Raw genomic sequence first — 18,200 nt, forward strand, 5'->3', positions numbered from 1 at the left:
TTTTCATAGCTGTGAACCAACGCCTGCAGAGCTTTCACATGGATACACAGCAGGCTGACAGTGATGGTTTTGCTACATGAACAAATGCAGTCAACACTGTCACAGGGTTCAGACCACCAACATCACCCCGGACACGCCTCTGTTTAATACTATATTTATATTATATCAAAAATGAAACACATACCTGTCCATCCCCTGGTCTCCTCCGCTTCAGTTTTCCAATCCTGACTGAGAGAAAACAGAAAGACAGTCATACGGTTAGTTTAGAGTAACAGTTTCTTTCTTTCTTTCTTTCTTTCTTTCTTTTTTTCTTTCTTTCTTTCTTTCTTTCTTTGCCACATGAAGACGATCCAAAAAAGAGGACCACATTATATGCTGTTTTCCTATATTATATTACACTATTATTGTTATTATTACACAATGTTCAAGTTCTATTAACTACTTTTTTTTTTCATGAAAGACAATCACATAATATTTTGTCTCTTAATATTATATCTGAATTTCAGTTAACGTCTTTCAATTTTAACGTTTAGACATTTTTTAATCAGGAAAGAAATTCATTAACTAAAACAAAGTATTTGTAGTTTTTGAAGGAGAACAGCAGTCGCAACAAAATCCACTGTGAAAAAACATACGTTTTAAAATAATAAAGGTTTAAAAACAGGGTGGATGCTGATGAAGAGGTCATGTGACAGGGCAGTAAAGGCCCACTGGACAAACACAAGTGTTTTGAAACACTAGAGGTTTCCTGCTCCTTGAGCTCATTCCACATACTGTTCTGTGTCGGTGTGGACCAACCTGTGACACAGTCACAGTAAAGCACCGGCCCTGGAGTGTGATCACAGTGAAAAGCGAGAGGAGACACAAGTGTGGGCTCCACACATACAACAACACCCTTCCCATTCCATCCTCCTCCTCCTCCTCCTCCTCCTCCTCCTCCTCCCATTTTCCTAACATATAAAAGTTAACATGGCAGAACACCAACTGCACCTCCTCTCACTCTCTGAACTGACTCAGTGCAGATTGCATAAGGGGACATTAAGTTTTAGGGCCTTCTAATTCCTGCTGGGATGACAGTGGCCCTCAGGGCGGTTGGGGGGGGGGGGGGCGGGACACACACACCCAGAGAGCTGGTGACCATGACCCAAGCACTGCCATCATAGTGGACATAATGAGGGTTAAAGAGACGGTCATAGATGAGGAAAAGCTCATCAAAGAGTGAGAGAGAGAGGTTGATTAATCAACCAACCCCACACACACTTCTCCTTTTCTTCTTCTTCTTCTTCTTCTTCTTCTTCTTCTTCTTCTTCTTCTCCTTCTTCCTCCCTGATGTGTATTTATAAGCTCATTATGCCATCGTGTTATAAAGGCCCACTAAAGGCTAACAGACCTCGACAGCACTGGCAGTTTGAAGAGTCCACTAAGAGCCACACAATCTCACAGTAATAATAACAGTAGTGAGACGTCTGCTGTGTCAGCTGCAGCTTTATGGACGTAGATCTATACGCACTATATTATAAACGCACAGGGACAGAGTTCTTGGACGAACAAGTGGTTCAAATATGACATTTTCTTGTCACATAAAGAGGGTGTAGCCGAATCATTGAAAACATCAATTTCTTATTGGATTCCATGTGAACAATAATGCAGGCAACACTAAATATTCATTAAACATTAATATATAATTATATCTAACTAATGTAAGAAAAAGAAAAAGAAGCATAGGGTGAAAGACTGACACTAATATTTACTCCTACTAACTACTTTCCCTTTTAAGCCCAGCAAATCTTCACTTTAATGAAGCAGGTAAGAGCAAATGTTGTTATTTGGCTGCGAGAAAAAAAAATAAAAATAAAAAAAGATTGCGGGGATTGAAGAGAGTGCTTGGCTGTGATTCTTACCAGCTTGTGTGCAGTCTAGGTGAGCTCCTGCGCTGTGAGGGCGTAATGGGGCAGATTTGACGTAGCACCTGCACCAGCAGAGGTCATCGACTGTTAACATATCAAGAGGTCAGAGTTGAAAGGTTAATAGCTCCTCTGCTCGTGTGGGCGCTAGGCCAGTGGAGATGGGAGATGGTGTAGGGGGGAGAAAAAAAGCGGTGATATCTGAGCGACTGATGGGGGGGGGGGAGGTTTGGACGGAACACAACGTGACGCATCAGCAAAGGAAACTACAACTTTTTTTAAAAAACTCTGACTCGTTACTTTCGAATGTAAAGACCTGACTGAGTCGACTGTGGGACTGAGGGGATCAGCGGCAATGCAACAAAACAACACGTTCACTCTGCATTAATCTACGTACCATTGAGCCTTGTATGTCTGTTTGCCCGCACGCGGAGAAATGTCTGCAACAAACAGAGGAAGAACGTCAACAACTTCCACATTTATCATCCACCAAATTCATTTTATTAATACATTTACAGAAATAAATGAGCCACAGCTGCATGTGTCACAGCAAGTGCTAATTATTGGTTATTTACTGCTATGAAAACGGCTTATGCCGTCATCTGCTGATCACCCCGTTGTGGAGTTGCTATGTTGGTCTTGGATTTACTTGGATTTTATTTAAGTGGATATACAATTATATTTAAAACCATGTATACTAACTTGAAATCTGAAAATCCTAATAATCTGATGAAGATTTCCCGTCCTTTAAATTTTACCTGGTATCGGTCAGAATGAGTGTTGTCGGCCGGTCGAGGGGGAGAAGTGGGAGAACTTCCTTCACGCTTTATGTGCAGAGAAAGAGCAACAGACTGGAGACATAAAAAAAGACAAGGAACAAGAAAGAGGGAGAAAGAGTCAAATGCAAAAATGATCGAGGACGTTACACCTAACTGAAACTCGTGATGACATCACAGGTTGTTTACCTTTGGGGTTTTTATAAGGAGGTCATGCTGCACTGGAGTGTCACTGCAGAGACAAATAACACAGAAGATGACGACGTTAAACAAGCGTGGAGATGGACGGTGACACACGCGCGTGCGCTCGCACACAGATCGACGACACTCTCTTGTTAAACCATATGCAAACGCAACATAATCTTTAAAATGTCACCTCGTAAATAACCTCTGCTTTTATCTTTGTCTAAATTTGTGTCGGAGATTGTGTGTAACCTCATTTCACTCTATCTCCCCGTGCACAGGTACTGTTGTCGTTACACACACACACACACACACACACACACACACGGTGTCCCCGTGGGCCAAGTTCAATTTGAAACCATTACTGTCCACGGAGCGGTCGTTAAGTAGATTTGGAGTGTAATGTCTTTATTGGAGGAATCATTCTTCTGGTCTAAGCAGCAGGTAATGTGTGTGCGTGCGTGTGTGTGTGTGTGTGTGTGTGTGTGTGTGTGTGTGTGCACGTGTGTGCATGTGTGTGTGCACCCGTCTCATCCCTGTATGTTTTACTGTGTGTTTTACTTATATTTGCTTCCTCTTTAGGACCTTTTCTGGCATAAACACTGACCCTGTCAGAACCAGTAGTCCTCATGGAGACCAAAACCCGGTCCTTATTTCTGGTGAGTTGGTTAAGTTGAGGGTTGTGATTTGGTTTGGGATAGGATTTGGTAATATGGTTAAGGTTAGGGATAATGCTTTGTTTAGGCTGTGCAAATGAGTAGAAGTCAATGCAGTGTCCTAAGAAGAATAGCTGTGTAGGTCTGTGCATGTGTGTGTGTGTGTGTGTGTGTGTGTGTGTGTAGGGCTTAACGCAGCCATTAGTGGGACATTATCTGCTCAGTGTATGATTTGTTGTCTTGAGGCCCGAGGCTGTAATATGAAATATGTAGGGAACAATGAAGCAGCTTGTAAACACTGCTCACAGGTGACAGAGAAGATGAGAGATACCTCTTGGGGGGGAAATTTAAGGGGGGGGGTGTCAGCATTAATTGTGTGAAAGATAAACAGAATAGAAAAGTCTGTGATATATCACTGGAAGATAAATGGTAGAAGTTGGAGAAAAAATAGATGTATGTGGATTAGGGCTTCAATGAATCGATTACTAAATGATATTTTGATAATCGATTATTCCATTTTGGAGTTTTCTTTATAATTGAAACGAGCTGTCTGATTTTTCAGCTTCTGAAATGTGAATATTTTCTGGTTTCATTGCTCCTTTTGACAAAGAAATCATTAAAACTGAATATGTTTGGTTTGTGGACAAAAAAAGCAAGAACATTTGAGAACATCATCATTTTCGAGATTTGGGAAACACTGATCAACATTTTTTAACATGAGCATAGTGTTAATGGAATGGAATACAATTGTGAGTATTTACAGGATTATCGAGTGGTCAGAGTGAATTTGGATGACAGAGTGTGATACCTGATTTGTAGCTGGGCAACTTTGGTAAGTTCCTGCTCCATGTGGTCTTGCAGCTCACCCGGTCGCAGGATGGTGTGGCAGACTGGACACATGGGGGCCTGAGCGTCGTAGAGACCCTTCACCCTGTCTGGATGGACGAAGAACCAGAGAAGAGAATGAAGAAGTAGGTGGTGTTAGAGAAACTGTGTCATGATTTTCCTATGGAACAAAATCACAGTAATATACAGGATGTATTTTAAATCCAACAGTAAAACTGATGTCCTAGTGAAATTAATCTATGATTCTATATCAGTTAACAAAGGGTTAGTGAGTTGCATTTCTGAGTATTTAGGTTGAAATAATGAATTACATACAAGTGAAGCAGGATAATTGTAGTAAAATGACTTTATGCTATTGTCCACATATACTCTTGCTGCCCTATTGTGGTGTGTGTGTGTAGTACTAGTAACTCATGGAGTAAAATAAGGTTAAACACACACGCGCGCAAACACACAGACACTGCTATGCCCCCCTCGTGTCAGTGTGTTGACATCATAGGCTGTCAACAGGAACATTACCCAGGAGGGCCACTCGGCCCATTGGGCCCCACTGATGGATTACTGCCATAAGCAGCCAGCTGGGAGCCCAAGGAGCTCTACTATATCAAGATTTTACCTAGTAGATGAGGTGATTTACTCCTGAAAGCCATCAATCACATGGAGAGAGGTGTGGGCAAGATGCACCTAATTTCCCATCAACGCACAGTCAAGGGGAAAACAGATGACAGCGCTTGCAATCACAACACAGATTGGTGTACAGTATATATATATATATACATATATATATGAGCGTTTCTGACCACTCACTGTGGAGCACAGTGGACTGAACTTCCTTGTGGACCTTATTACTCAAGAGCTACGACTTTTGTCCCAGCTTCTCTCCAAATGTCCAGTGACATGACACGACGAGCTTGTCTGTCGGCAAATGCCGTCCCCAGACATCAGTTGAGCTATGAGCAGCCATTATGAGGAACCAAATAGGACAAAATGGCTTCTAAATAAAACATGGGGAGGAAAATAGAACGTGGAGTCAGGTGTCCTTGGGAGAGTGACAGCACTACCCCCCCCCACACTCTCTCGCCTTTTTTGCATCCCCTTGTGGAAGCCTAAATGACTTTTCCCGACACGCATCGAGCGTTCCTGGGCTTTCGGTGCTTTGCCGCCTGGAACATGCAGGCATCGGTAAACAATGAAATCTCTGGGCTGAAATTGAATTTATAACCACATTACCTGCATAGATAACGTCTCTGAATGGCGCCGCGATAAGAGCAATGGGATTTGATTTTCAGGTGTTTTATTGGTCCACTTTTTGGATAAGTCCCCCCCCTGCTTTTCGGACTACAGCCTCGTCGCCAACTCTCACCTCCGCTTCACGCACACGTCAGATTTTAATGGTGTGGTTGCGTGCGTCTGTGGATGTATGGATGAGTGTGTTGTGCGTGCCTGCATTCTTCTGCTGAGGGCTGTCTCGGTGCTTGTGCTGCTCTCTTATAAGTGACAGTTGCTGGTTCATGACCACCTTTTTACACGTCTCCATCCCCCCTCCTGCCATCCACCCTCACCCACATAAACCCTGTCAGTATCAGTCAGCCTCAGCCCTTTTTCACCCTGGGGGGTCTCAGACACACAAGAGGGGGCTGTAAAATCTGCCTCTGGGGCTTGTTAACTGTTAGCTCACTACGGCAACTGGCTTGGATGGATTGGCCCTCTCACACCAGGCTGTGCTGAGTCTGACTGGTCCATCGCTCAATGGATTCACTGTGTCTCTGTCTCTGATTGTTTCCTTTTTCTATCTTTATGTCTTGTCAGTCGAGGACATCCTTTCCTGACTGCCTAGCCTTTGGCCAGCTGCCATTCGCCCTTTTCCCACTGGGCATGATGACTTTATTTGACTCTGTTCAAAAGTGTAAGAGATAACTTTTAAATACAAAGAAATGTGTATTACATTCAAACCATTTTCAGATGACGCTTCTTGCACCCATTTACACATTTACACTGCTGCCGTTTACACAGAAACGCTCCCTCGGTCACATTTTCAGAATGCGATAAAATGTGACATCGTTTCTGTACAAGAAGAGCAAACAGAGGCAGAATAATAACATCATCAACAACAAAAATCTCCAGAAGTCTGTCACTGCGGCAAAAAGCCTGAATCAGAATTGCTTCATGTCATATATTTATTCGTATTTTGTGTTCACTTCAAAATAGACTTCACTATTATTTTTACAATGATAGCTTAATGTAAAACTTCGGACTGGCATGGACGGTAAATACACTTTCATACAGGTATAGATAGATTTGAAGAGAACACACCCCTGTGGGAAGTGACCCATCAACACACTGCGAAAAGTCTCTGCCCCATCCCTGCTATCCTGAGCATCATGAGATTGTGAAGTTCATCTTTTGAAACAAAACATATGGCTATCCTCGTATTCTCGTATGACTGACTGATCTCTGTTGTTCTGCATCAAAGACGTGGATTGTGACTGTCCTGGGTTAGGACCAGTGCATTGCCTCAGAAACAGAGAGATCAGAATCACGCTGACAAATCCTCAAAGCACTGAGTCCCCCTGAGGGCCTGGGTAATGGCCGATGCCAGCGCCCATATGACGGCTGCCAGTTCTGCTGATGCAGGCGCAGCAGAGACGCCTAACGTGACCTTTAGTGAATGCCACATCACATCAGGCCGGGATGTCACCCACTGACATTATGCTGGGGCATGAAAAGGCTGTTCTGCAGGGGGGACATTGTAACGAATGTCCCCCCAGTGACAAACCTGTGGACGTGGTTATAATTCTGATTGACATAAAGGGGATCGGACTGCTTTGAATAGCAAGGGACATACAAGCAAGTATCCAGGATAGGATGTGAAGTTGAGGTTGGAGCAGCAGGGTCTGCATTTTCTTTTACGTCTTTGTTGGCGATAAAGTGCTGAGACAACTCACTCCAACTGGCATCATTATCCCAATCATCAAACAATTCTCTAAGCACAACAGAAATCCACCTATTAAGCCATAATAAGCACACTCTATATAACCAGCAGGCGTACAGAGATTGGCGGGAGGAGTAAAAGTAACGCTTGGCAGCGAACTCAGCAGTGGTGGGTTGTCTAGGCAGGTCTTTGGCACAATTACAGAGAAGGTGGAGGGCTATAAAAGCCATTGGCTCCCGCCACACCTGTACCCCACCCTACTTCCCGGCCTGCTTCCTATTTAAAAGCATCACATGCAGGATATTAGTCAGGGTTTTTTTTTGCCGTCTGTGAGGTACAGCTAACCTCTGAAGCAAAGGGGGGGAGAGGGGGGAAAGTATGCAGGCCGCCGTTTGTTTTTTATTGGGGAAATAATGGCCTATTGAGACGTTGGGTATTTAATGAGCAACATAATAGGGCCTGTAGTAACACATCTGCTATGCGCGGAGTCATTTCCTCAGCTTTCAAAGGCTGCTGCTTCAGCCTTTTAAACAGCAAGTCCAGTTGCTTTTGAGTTAGTTCTTGTAGATATCTGCTTTTTATTAATTGCAGAATTGCTACACCGGTAACAAATCAAAGACAAATGTGCTGCGGGGCGCCGTGGTCAATTCTAACTACATTCAAACAGCCAATGGCGGTCCAACTCCTCTCCTCGTCTGACCTCAAATCTCTCACTGTCCAATGTAATTTCAGCATCCTTCAAAAATATCCCTCCCTCCACTGCAATCAATTGTGTTTAATGTATTAAAGACACTCACCACAACCACCACAACCTTTGGCCCTTGGACAAATCAATGCCTCGTTAGACCACTAATGATCATTCATTGACTAATAAGATCTGTATCAACCTCTTGTAGAACATTGATTGGCCTTTGGCCTCTGCGGTGCTCTGTGCATTACGTGGACAACTGCAGACAGCAGCTGTGAGTCCTGGGGAGTCGGATGATGAAAACGCTCCTGGTGGGAATGGACAGGAATCCTAAACCCAAATAGACTCATTCTGAAGCACCTCAGGCCAAAGCCTCCTTCTTCTGGTCCACAGATCAATGGGCATAACCTCTCTGACCACAAGTCAATCAGTGCACAAACCCCCAATTTCTCTCCTTCTCCTGCTTGCTCTTTCTGTCCCTCATCTTCTCCATTAGTCACTACAATTGTTCCATCAGGTGCGGGCGTGGCTCAGCATGTATGTGTCCAATCATCTTGTTGATGGAGAGTGGACTGTGTAGCTGTGCGACAGTGTCCCTGTGACCATATCGCCCTTCTTGGGGCCTGGGGGCAAAGATCGAACCCTGCCTCCACTCTCCTCCTACCAATCAATCTGACCCTCATTGAGATGCATGGCTCAATGATCTTTGATAGTGACTTACAGATTAGAGAGAGGGAGTGGAAGTCGTGGGGGAAAGTTAGGACTGTCCTTGGGTATTTGCACTTATATGAGGCTACTTACTCGTCACCTCAACATCTTCGATTCACACTATTATAGATACGATACACAGGATCCTATCTTTCAGCATTGTTGTTCTTTTGGGTTTGTAAGACAAACTAACTGGCTCTTAACTCACCACAAGAAGAAGTGAGATAAGGAAAATCAGACAAATGGAAAAATATTCTCTGTCCCCATAAGAGACAAGGAGATCAATCAGTACTACTTTTTGTGAAAATGTGTGAAAAATAAAAATGAAATTAAACACAGAAATAAACATCAGCCAATTCACAAGCAAGGCTAAACTAACAGGGCAAGTATTAATTTAGTGTGTTGCCCTCTCTATAACTGAAATTAGTTCAGTTTGAGACTCAGACATTTTGAATTAAGTAAATGTATTTTATTACTGAAACACTGATGTCAAGTGGCTTATTGTTTAAGGCAACAGCCATTAACTTCACTTGGTCTTTAAATGTGTCTATAAAACCAAGACTAAAATCATGACACATAAATCCATGAACATACTGTATATGACAATACACGACAGCAAAACTGTGATTCCTAACTCATACCAAGTACCAATGAAACTCAACTTTCGACATCAGGGAGCTTGTGCTCAGAGCGGCAAAATGCCAAATCCAGTCTCTGACACTGTTTTGCTGACTGGCGTCTGTCAAACTCAGAGCAGTGAGTCTGGAAGAAGAAGACGCCGCTGACAGACAGCGGACAGTGATACACAATTGTTCGCCAGTGTTCTGTCACTCAGTCTGAACTCACAGGACGGACGGAGGAAGCATTCAAAGAGCAATGCTGTCACGGTGTATCACACTGTCACAATGTGAACCTGTCTCAGGTAATCAATTCCACTATTTAAGAAAATTAAACGTAAGTCTTCTTTTTGTTTTCCAAATGGCATAGGAGGAATGTAAGTGTGGGTTTAATCGTAAAACAAACGGTAATCATCAACCTTCACTTAATGATGTCAGTCAGTGAGTAACTCAGGAGTTATGGTTTTATATAAGTATATATTTTTATATTATGTTTTTGTGTGTATTAAAGCAAACACGTATATAATAGGCTGCAAATTCAAATGGCTGTCATAATCATCTGTGTGTGTGTGTGTGTGTGTCTGAAAGGGAAAGAGAGAGAGTGAAAGAGACATCAAGAGACTAATAGATCACAATGGCTCATTAGAGGGTAATTAGATTGGCTCCAAAAATACACATCACTATTACCTGGACCGCTGGTTAATACACTTTAATACTCAGTGTCTCTCTCTCGCTCTCTCTCTCCCTCATTATTCCATTGTCTCCTGACTCTCCTCTCATCACTTCTATCTCCATTTTCTTTTCCCCCCTCACTCTTCCTCTCAATTAGTGCTTAATAAGGGGAAAATGAGAGGATCGCTCTGTTGCTTGCATTACTTTTCTAAATTGTTTAATTACGTCAGGACTCAAAAACAACTACAAAGTCCAGAGGCAATTTCTTCCCACAGCATGATGTGTCCATACAGAAAAAGCCTGAGTGTACTGGAGACGACTTTTATATTTTTAATAATTTCTCCAAATTCTAAGTGAACCAAAAGCACAAAGAGAACACGCCTGAAGTGACTGCGGTGCCAACACTGACAAATGTAAAACCCTGACACTCAGCGGCAGAGAAGTGAGCGAACACATCCACAGGCAGATAACAGCTTTTCAGTGAGCTAAAACATTGGCTTTACTTTGTTCTTTCTGCTGCTTTCAGATGCACGAGGTTCCAATCCAGATGAGGTTCCCAGATGTGGAGAGAGGTTTAAGGTAAACTTATGTTACAGTATGTAGCCAAAAAGGCACTGAACTTAAGTGCTTTGGGAAAACACATACTCTTCACCACATTTGTTCTTGTGTGATGACAATGTTCGGGTTTGTGTTGCCCGGACTACATCAACGAAAACCCGACGTGGACGAGGAGGAGGCTGACATGTCTTTCACATCACAGCGGCCTTGAGTGATAGCAATAAAAGCAAGCAGTGCTTTGACCTGTTAAAGCTACAAACAGACATCAGTGAGACAATACTGAAGTAGACGTGATATCACTCCTTACAGCTCTGCCACAGGATCTGATGTTTCCTTTCCTTTTCCTCTCTGTTTGTAATTTACCGCTCACATGTGGTAACAAGTCAAATCAAATCAATGATATTTCTATAGTGTCAAATCATTCAAGGCATATTTGTTTTTATCTGGCCGGCGACTTTCTCACAGGTTAGCTCAAGGTCACATTTCAGTTTTGCACCTTTACATTAATAGAAAATAAATAAATACATATAAAAAAAATACTTCAATAAATATTTAAGTCGTACAACATAGCCACAGACCTTTATTTTGAAATAATCACAGGAAATTAAATGTATCAATGAGGTTACGCATCACAGCTAAAAGAAAAAGTATTTTTAAAAAAATGTTTACTTTTAAAATCTAAATGCTATACATGTTGCATATAAAGTTGGGTTTAATGATTATCATTTATTTAACACTTCTTTTATTTGCTTGCTTTATTTATGTCAGTGAGGTCAGAAAAACAGTTTCCCACCCCCGTTATACAGAGAGGGGAAAAGAAATCCAACAGTTCATACAATGAGTAAGAACTTGGCATCAGTGGAGAGAAAAAACAACAACTCCCTTTTAACAGGAAAATGTAATTTGCCTCGGCTCGGCATTGTTGTCAAGGGTAAAGCAGCATGTTTGGACTTTTGCAAATAAATACATGTACTGGCGATGGAGAAGTGGCTCCACACCAATTGACTTCACTGTTCTGAGATTCTATGTATGTGCTGAGCCGTGTGAAACCTGCACTTGCCCATTAGAAAATCACTCCAACAATCCTTTCTCCCTACGTGTTAAGCAGTTGCAGTCGCAGGTACACAATTTACTACATTAGCTGTGTCCAAATCCTCAAGGCTGCATCTGTCTCCTTCAAGCTCGCAGCCGACAGGGCCCGAGCCGGCTGCTCGCTTGGAGGAGACAGAAGTCAGGCGCTGTGAGAAATGAGACGGTCGAGCCCACACAACTCACCAATTTCCCTTTTTCTTCCCTTAATAGAACTCCTGCAGGCTGTACACCCGAAAGGTTAAATGCCGGCCTCCACAGTTTAAAGTCCTGACTCACAGATATGTTCACTGACTGCTGGGTTTAACACTTATAATCAGCCAAAACATCCAAAAAAATCGGATATCTTTAAACATATCTGCTATAAAATAAATATACTCGTAAATACATTTCATTTTCAACATAGTTGTGGAAATAATAGTTGCACCAACAGAGATGTCGGCATGTGACGTATCTCCATACGTAAATGTTACTAACCTGGAATATGATTTACAAACAGACACCCAGAGCTATGTATAGCATTTCATTTTACTAATTATGCCTTTGTGCATTCATAAAAGTTATATGGAAATACTTGAATTTATGCCTAAGGAGCAGCAAACATCGTTGCTTACTAATTATAATATAAACATTTCAAGCAAAATGAACAAAGAGAGAAAAAATAGAAATATATTATATAAGCACTGGTTTGCCCAGAGAAAATAAGAACAGACCAATTGAACTGAAAATGTGTGTTTTTCTTTTTCGATCACTTAATACACACACTCACATCTTGATACAAAACTTAAGTGACAAAGTCAGTGTTCATATCAGAAAATGTCCTACATAAGTAACACAGGTGTTTAAACACACCTACAAACGGCTTTCCTCAGCACACACCTGTCCCACATATAATTAGTACAGTGATGGGGAGCAGAGGAAAGCGTTGTCATTAGTGAGCAGCACTTCACAGGGACACACAGACCTGTCAGTGGAGACTTCAAACTAAATTGAACAGTCTCCATAATCGCAGCGTGAGCAGACAATCACCGCCAGTCGCCACTTGTTGACATTTCGGACGCTACTCCACAGCATCCCTGCTTTCAGCATCATTAGCTGGTATTATTGTTACAGATTAAATCTTCCCACACCTTTCCTCCAGATAACATCTGATACTGTCATAAACACAGCACTAACTGCTGCTGGTACCAGAGGAACACGAGCACCTGGTGCTGTGTGATGCACCTGTGTTTGGGTTAGTCACACTTTCTAAAGGATGTTATTGTGTCTGCCTGGAAGAGGAAACAATTACAGCAGATGATGATGGCTCTATCTTCAAATGGTGGAAAGATAGAGATGGCTGAACGGCTTTATATTCACTCACCCGCAAAGGGATAAAAGAGCTTGAAAGGTTATTTCATGCTTTGAAGAGTTAAGAAAAGCTTGGTTTTTAATATGTATTAAATGACGTGAATAATAAAACAAATCTAAATATTTTTGAGCAGATTAAGAGTAACAGGTTACACAAGAACACAAATTCAGACACGGTCAGAAAAGATAAGAATGTGAAAATAGTAAAACTTTGTTTGTAAACTTTATGGGAAGATGTACCAATAAGAATTTGATGCCCCGTAATATGACCATAAATAACTAAACCAGCACGAAAAACATTTTTAAACGATTATAATTTCACAATATAAACAATTACACTGCGGTTGTTGCATTTGGATTCAATTAGACTGTGCATGTGATCAAATTCATTTACTCTGCATTATACGTCTCATCTGTGAGTGTGAGCGCGTTGCCCAACTGTTGAAATCTTTTGTGGTTCACGCGTTTAATTGCAAGGAAATGTCAACGTTAAATAGGGCTTTTACAGTTGTCGTTGTTGTTGTTGTTTTTGTTTCTGTTGAGGATAAATAAATCCCTGCCTGGTGCGTCTGGTATCCCAGCACCACACACACACACACACACACGCACACACTCGTCGCTACTGATCCTGACGCCTTGTTGAGCTTTAAAGTAACACTGAGTGGACTGATGACCTTGCACAGCAGACAGTGAATGTTCTTTTGTTGAAAGTCTAATTGTGTGTAAGTGGGACTGTGTAGAGTAAAACTAAGGGTGTGAATTTTCAGTCGTTTTATTGGTGTGTGTGTGTGTGAGAAAGGCGGACAACCGTAGAAACGTGTGTGTGTGTGTGTGCGTGATGTATACTGTATATCATTTGCACACATCGCCGTGTAGCCCCGGTGAGCGCAGCACAGTGTGATCCACGCCAATACGCCCCTCCGATCCCCCCCACCCCTTGTCAGCAAACACAGGAGAACAAAGAATCCAGTGGCAGCGCCAGCGGGTATAGATCTTCTCCTCTGTGTTGACACTCAGTGGGGTCACACAGGAGCCGCTCACAGTTCAATCTCCTCTACTTGACTGATCAGGAGCTTTGAGCTGCTGCTAATGAGAGTGGACGCTCTCCAGTCTGCGGGACAGTGAGCCAGCCCACCCAGAGCAACGGCGTCTAAACGCCGGAGCTTTTTCAAACAAGCATTTAAGTCCAAACAAATTGTCCCACATATCATTGTCCACTTATTGCCATGGTTTGGCACTATTACTGTTACTGTGTGACAAGTGTTTAGGATTTCTCTTATCTGGGACTATTTTCTCTGACTGTCTCTGTCTATGATTGTTTGCACTGTGAGGACCTGGAGTTGGATGAAATGACATTTCGGGTCTGAAGTGTAAAAAAAAAGAAAGAATGACAATAAAGGTTAAATTGAATTGAATTCAAATTAAAAGCAGTAACAACTGTACATTATTTGTTAAATCACCTTATAGACTAAATGCGACTAAACAAATGCACTATTGATCTTCATGATTATACTAAATGATTTTATAATTCAATATACAACTGAATTTATAATAACTTGTTTTATTTCTTTGTATTTTTAAGGGGGGTTGAATTAATGATATTTTCATGGATACAATGTAACTGATTTTAAGGCAAAACATGTTTTCTGCGCGTTAAAATTTTGTCGGAAGATCATGATAAAATAAGACATTATGGGAATCAGCATTTTGAACCTTTATATTTAGGTTAAAGTAACACCTAGCAGCATTTTGGTTATATAAAAGAAGATCTAAAGATAGAAATCTTACAATTCAACTTTTTTTGATTTCACAACTCGCTCTGACAGCCCTCTGTCACTGTCATACAAATAAAATCTTTGACTTTTCTTATATGAACCTCAGATGCAGTAATGTAGCCACTTGATGTGCTACAATGGCATCATTTGCATAGGAACAATCCACAGCATGTATCCCATAATCATTCAGTGATTGATTTGTAATTGCACTAACAGGGTCACAACCGAGACAATGGGATGTGTGAAGGAGGCTCTCTGCTCTTACTCAGCCTCATGGACTCATACAGTGAGCCTGCCGAGCTCTGCATGTGTGGTCTATGGGGACAATTAGCACAATCTCCATACTAATAGTAGCCTGTAATGGACACTGCTGAGCCTGGCAGCCACTGTGTGTGTGTGTGTGTGTGTGTGTGTGTGTGTGTGTGTGTGTGCGTGTGTGTTTGAATATAAATGTCTTTGAGGAAATGTTTGCATATGCGCATATCTTTGAGTGTGTCTTCATATGTGTGTGTGTGTGTGTGTGCACTGACTTCCTGTTTATGCACATGTGTCCACCTACTACCACTGTGAGTGTGTGAGTGGTAGTAGCCGGCATTTTACTGAGGTTACCCCACTCCCACTCCCCAACCTCCAAACACTCTGCTTGCGGCTCTAACCCTGATCCACAGCCACTCATTAGCACCATAATAAAGAGTTGAGACGACACGTAAAAGGTTATATACTACTGGACTGCTGTTTTCCTACCAATTATCAGGCCTGTGATTTATTGCTCCGACCCAGTACTATTCTCTGAGGAGAATTGGGGGAGTGTTTACACCCCTACACAGCGAGGTGAGAGGTCAGTCCTGACAAACTTTGACCTTTAAGGCAGGGGTGGACTGGCGCTGATGGGAGTTTGGCGAACAGCGACGCGGGACTGAAAGGGACTAAATCAATCAAAGGTCTTTAGAATGCATGTGTAAGTAATCTGTCACATGCACATGGTCCTAGGACCTAACAAATATTAACTTTCATTCTAAGGATGTGTCTCTGCTTGTAGTGAATTCTTTAACCTCCACATTTTTAAGTGTCTGAATTATGGGATAAAAACGCGTGGCTTATTTAATGCTCTAACATATCCCCACCGTGACAGAGATTGCAGCCTCCTAAAGGTGTTTACTACTTTTATTCCAAATTAAAAAGAAAACACATGTTACCTATAATGGTGACAATTCCTGACACGACGTCATGCGTTTGGGAACTGAAGCGATCACGCTTGGCGTGCCCTTGATGTTTTTGGCTATTTGTCAAGCTCGTCCACAGTTGCAACAAGCACAAGTGAAATGCTATAATGAGGTCTGTGAGTGACACCGGGCAAACATGCGTGTACAAAACACATGCGCATGCCGTGTATTACATACATTTGTTTTTCAGGATCGGTGTGGTCTTGCTGTCTCTCTCCCTTGCTCCTCTGTGGCATGTGTTTAACCCTAACATTTGGCCTTTGTGCCCTCTCTATCTGCCTGACTGATTTGTTAGACTCTGGGGATGAGACGGAGGATGTGAGTCCGTGCACACGCATGCATGTGTGTGTGTGTGTGTGTGTGTGCCTATGAACCACTTCTTACACATGTGCAATTCTACACAAAATGCCCCCTCTGACTTTACCTTGGGCTGAACACACACACACACACACACACACACACACACACACACATGAACACACAATAACCAGGTCTTTGATGTGAGATCAGAGGCAGCTGTGATGCAGGTCGATCAGGTGCACAGAGAAGTGAAGAGAAGTAGAAAAGAGGAAAAACTGAGAGCAGGGAAGAAGGAAAGATGGCCTCTGTTAAAGCAAAGTTGTTGTTTTAACAACCTTAAGCCCCACATTCACACACTCTCTCTCTCTCTCTCCCTCTCTGTCTTCCTGTGTTCTTGTCCTCTCTCTGCACAGAAGCTGTTCGTGTGGGCTGATCACACTGGGAGATGGTGGCAGATACAAGAAGTGTTATGACTCATGTTTCAGCTGAACAATCTGTTGACCGTCTAACAGGTGCTGTTGGTCACTGCACACACACACACACACACACACACACAGATCTCCCCCTGCTACAGTAAAAGCCTGTGCCAGACTTATAGAAATCCTGTCTGTCTCTGACAAGCCGTGTGGTCCATAGGCTGCAAGTCTTGACGGTGCCTGCATGGAAGCTGTAACACACCGATATATACACAAAATGCACTCCCAATGCACGAACACTCATGAGACCACACAGACAATCCTACTACATGAGGAAAAGGCTTCCACGTTTCCCTCTCTGCAGCCCTCGTAAGATGAAGGGAAGGAGCTAAAAAGCAGAGAAGTTTCCCCTCCTGCCAGGATGAAAGCTTCTTTTACTTGGGAGAACATTAGGAGAACAAACTACCATCACAACAGGAGGGGGAACTGTCAACCGCGGCATGTTCTCACATCAAACACAACCACCATTAATATTGTAATGCTTCCTCCTTGAATGTTTGAAATCAAGGCAGCCGGTGTGGTCAGTCGGAGAGCGGGTTGCAGATGCTACTTTCTCTGGATGATATGGCTTTGGAAACAGACTGAACAACACTGCAGCTGCAATTTGTGTTGCAGTGAGGCAACAAAAAATCAACAGGATCAAAGAGCCGTACAACCCAGATCTCAGCACTCTGACTTAACTTTCCTTTTCTGTCTGTATAAGGGCAACCAAAGACATTAAGTCATTTTATTTAACTCTTTTCAATCTGCCTGCCAACATTTTCCCAGTTTTTTCACCCTCTCATTACCCTTATTTGTTCAGTTTACTTTATACAGTATTATATAGTATTACGATATGTTAATGTACAACTTATTAAAGCACAAAATCACAGCAACAAAGAGAAAAAAAAAACCCAGACATGTTATGTGTGACGGCTGATGTGTAGAGGGCACACACAAGTCGGCCTGATAAGGTGTATTCATCCTGGGAATAATAGCGGACAGCAGATACTATATGTGTATGCATGAGCATCGAGTGGTTGCTATTGATCTCCTGTGGTCTGCCAGTGGGATGTAAACACTGTGTCTTTCAACAGGAAGCCCCACTCAATACGAGCAGCCGTCAGCGACTGCTTCACAGAAAACACGCTGCGCAGATGTCCACGCTGTTCCCAAATCAACACACACAGCGCGTGTGTATGTGTGTGGGCTGCTTTGTGCATGATAAAGCATACAAACATGTGCAGTATGTACAAATAAATGTTGGTCTTTAGAATCATTTGGAGTTTCTCTGCTCTGTATTTTCATTCTGAAACATTTGGCCATAAGATTAAGAACAAAAAAGCTAAAAACTATGACTACTTTATAATAAAACGTGTGTTTTTAATGTGAAGTATAGGAGATGTTAGGTTTGCATTATACATCCTTTTTCCACCACTTTGAAATCCTGCAAATATATAAATATTTC

General features: G+C 42.3%; 1 protein-coding gene across 3 annotated transcripts in view; it reads right to left on the reverse strand.

Annotated features, from left to right (window-relative positions):
* Window positions 1-18,200, reverse strand: part of rnf220b (ring finger protein 220b) — a 28,261-nt gene that overhangs the window by 4,572 nt on the left and 5,489 nt on the right. For 2 of the 3 annotated variants that reach the window (XM_058638541.1, XM_058638540.1), the window contains exons 3-8: window positions 4,328-4,454; window positions 2,870-2,912; window positions 2,663-2,755; window positions 2,302-2,344; window positions 1,902-1,991; window positions 185-228 (exon numbers count right to left, since the gene is read on the reverse strand). In XM_058638541.1, coding sequence (XP_058494524.1) covers window positions 185-228; window positions 1,902-1,991; window positions 2,302-2,344; window positions 2,663-2,755; window positions 2,870-2,912; window positions 4,328-4,454 — 440 coding nt within the window. The remainder of the gene's footprint in view (window positions 1-184; window positions 229-1,901; window positions 1,992-2,301; window positions 2,345-2,662; window positions 2,756-2,869; window positions 2,913-4,327; window positions 4,455-18,200) is intronic. The other variant, XM_058638542.1, reaches the window with a different exon arrangement.

The sequence above is a fragment of the Solea solea genome, chromosome 9, assembly GCF_958295425.1.
Source record: "Solea solea chromosome 9, fSolSol10.1, whole genome shotgun sequence".
Classification (NCBI taxonomy): domain Eukaryota; kingdom Metazoa; phylum Chordata; class Actinopteri; order Pleuronectiformes; family Soleidae; genus Solea; species Solea solea.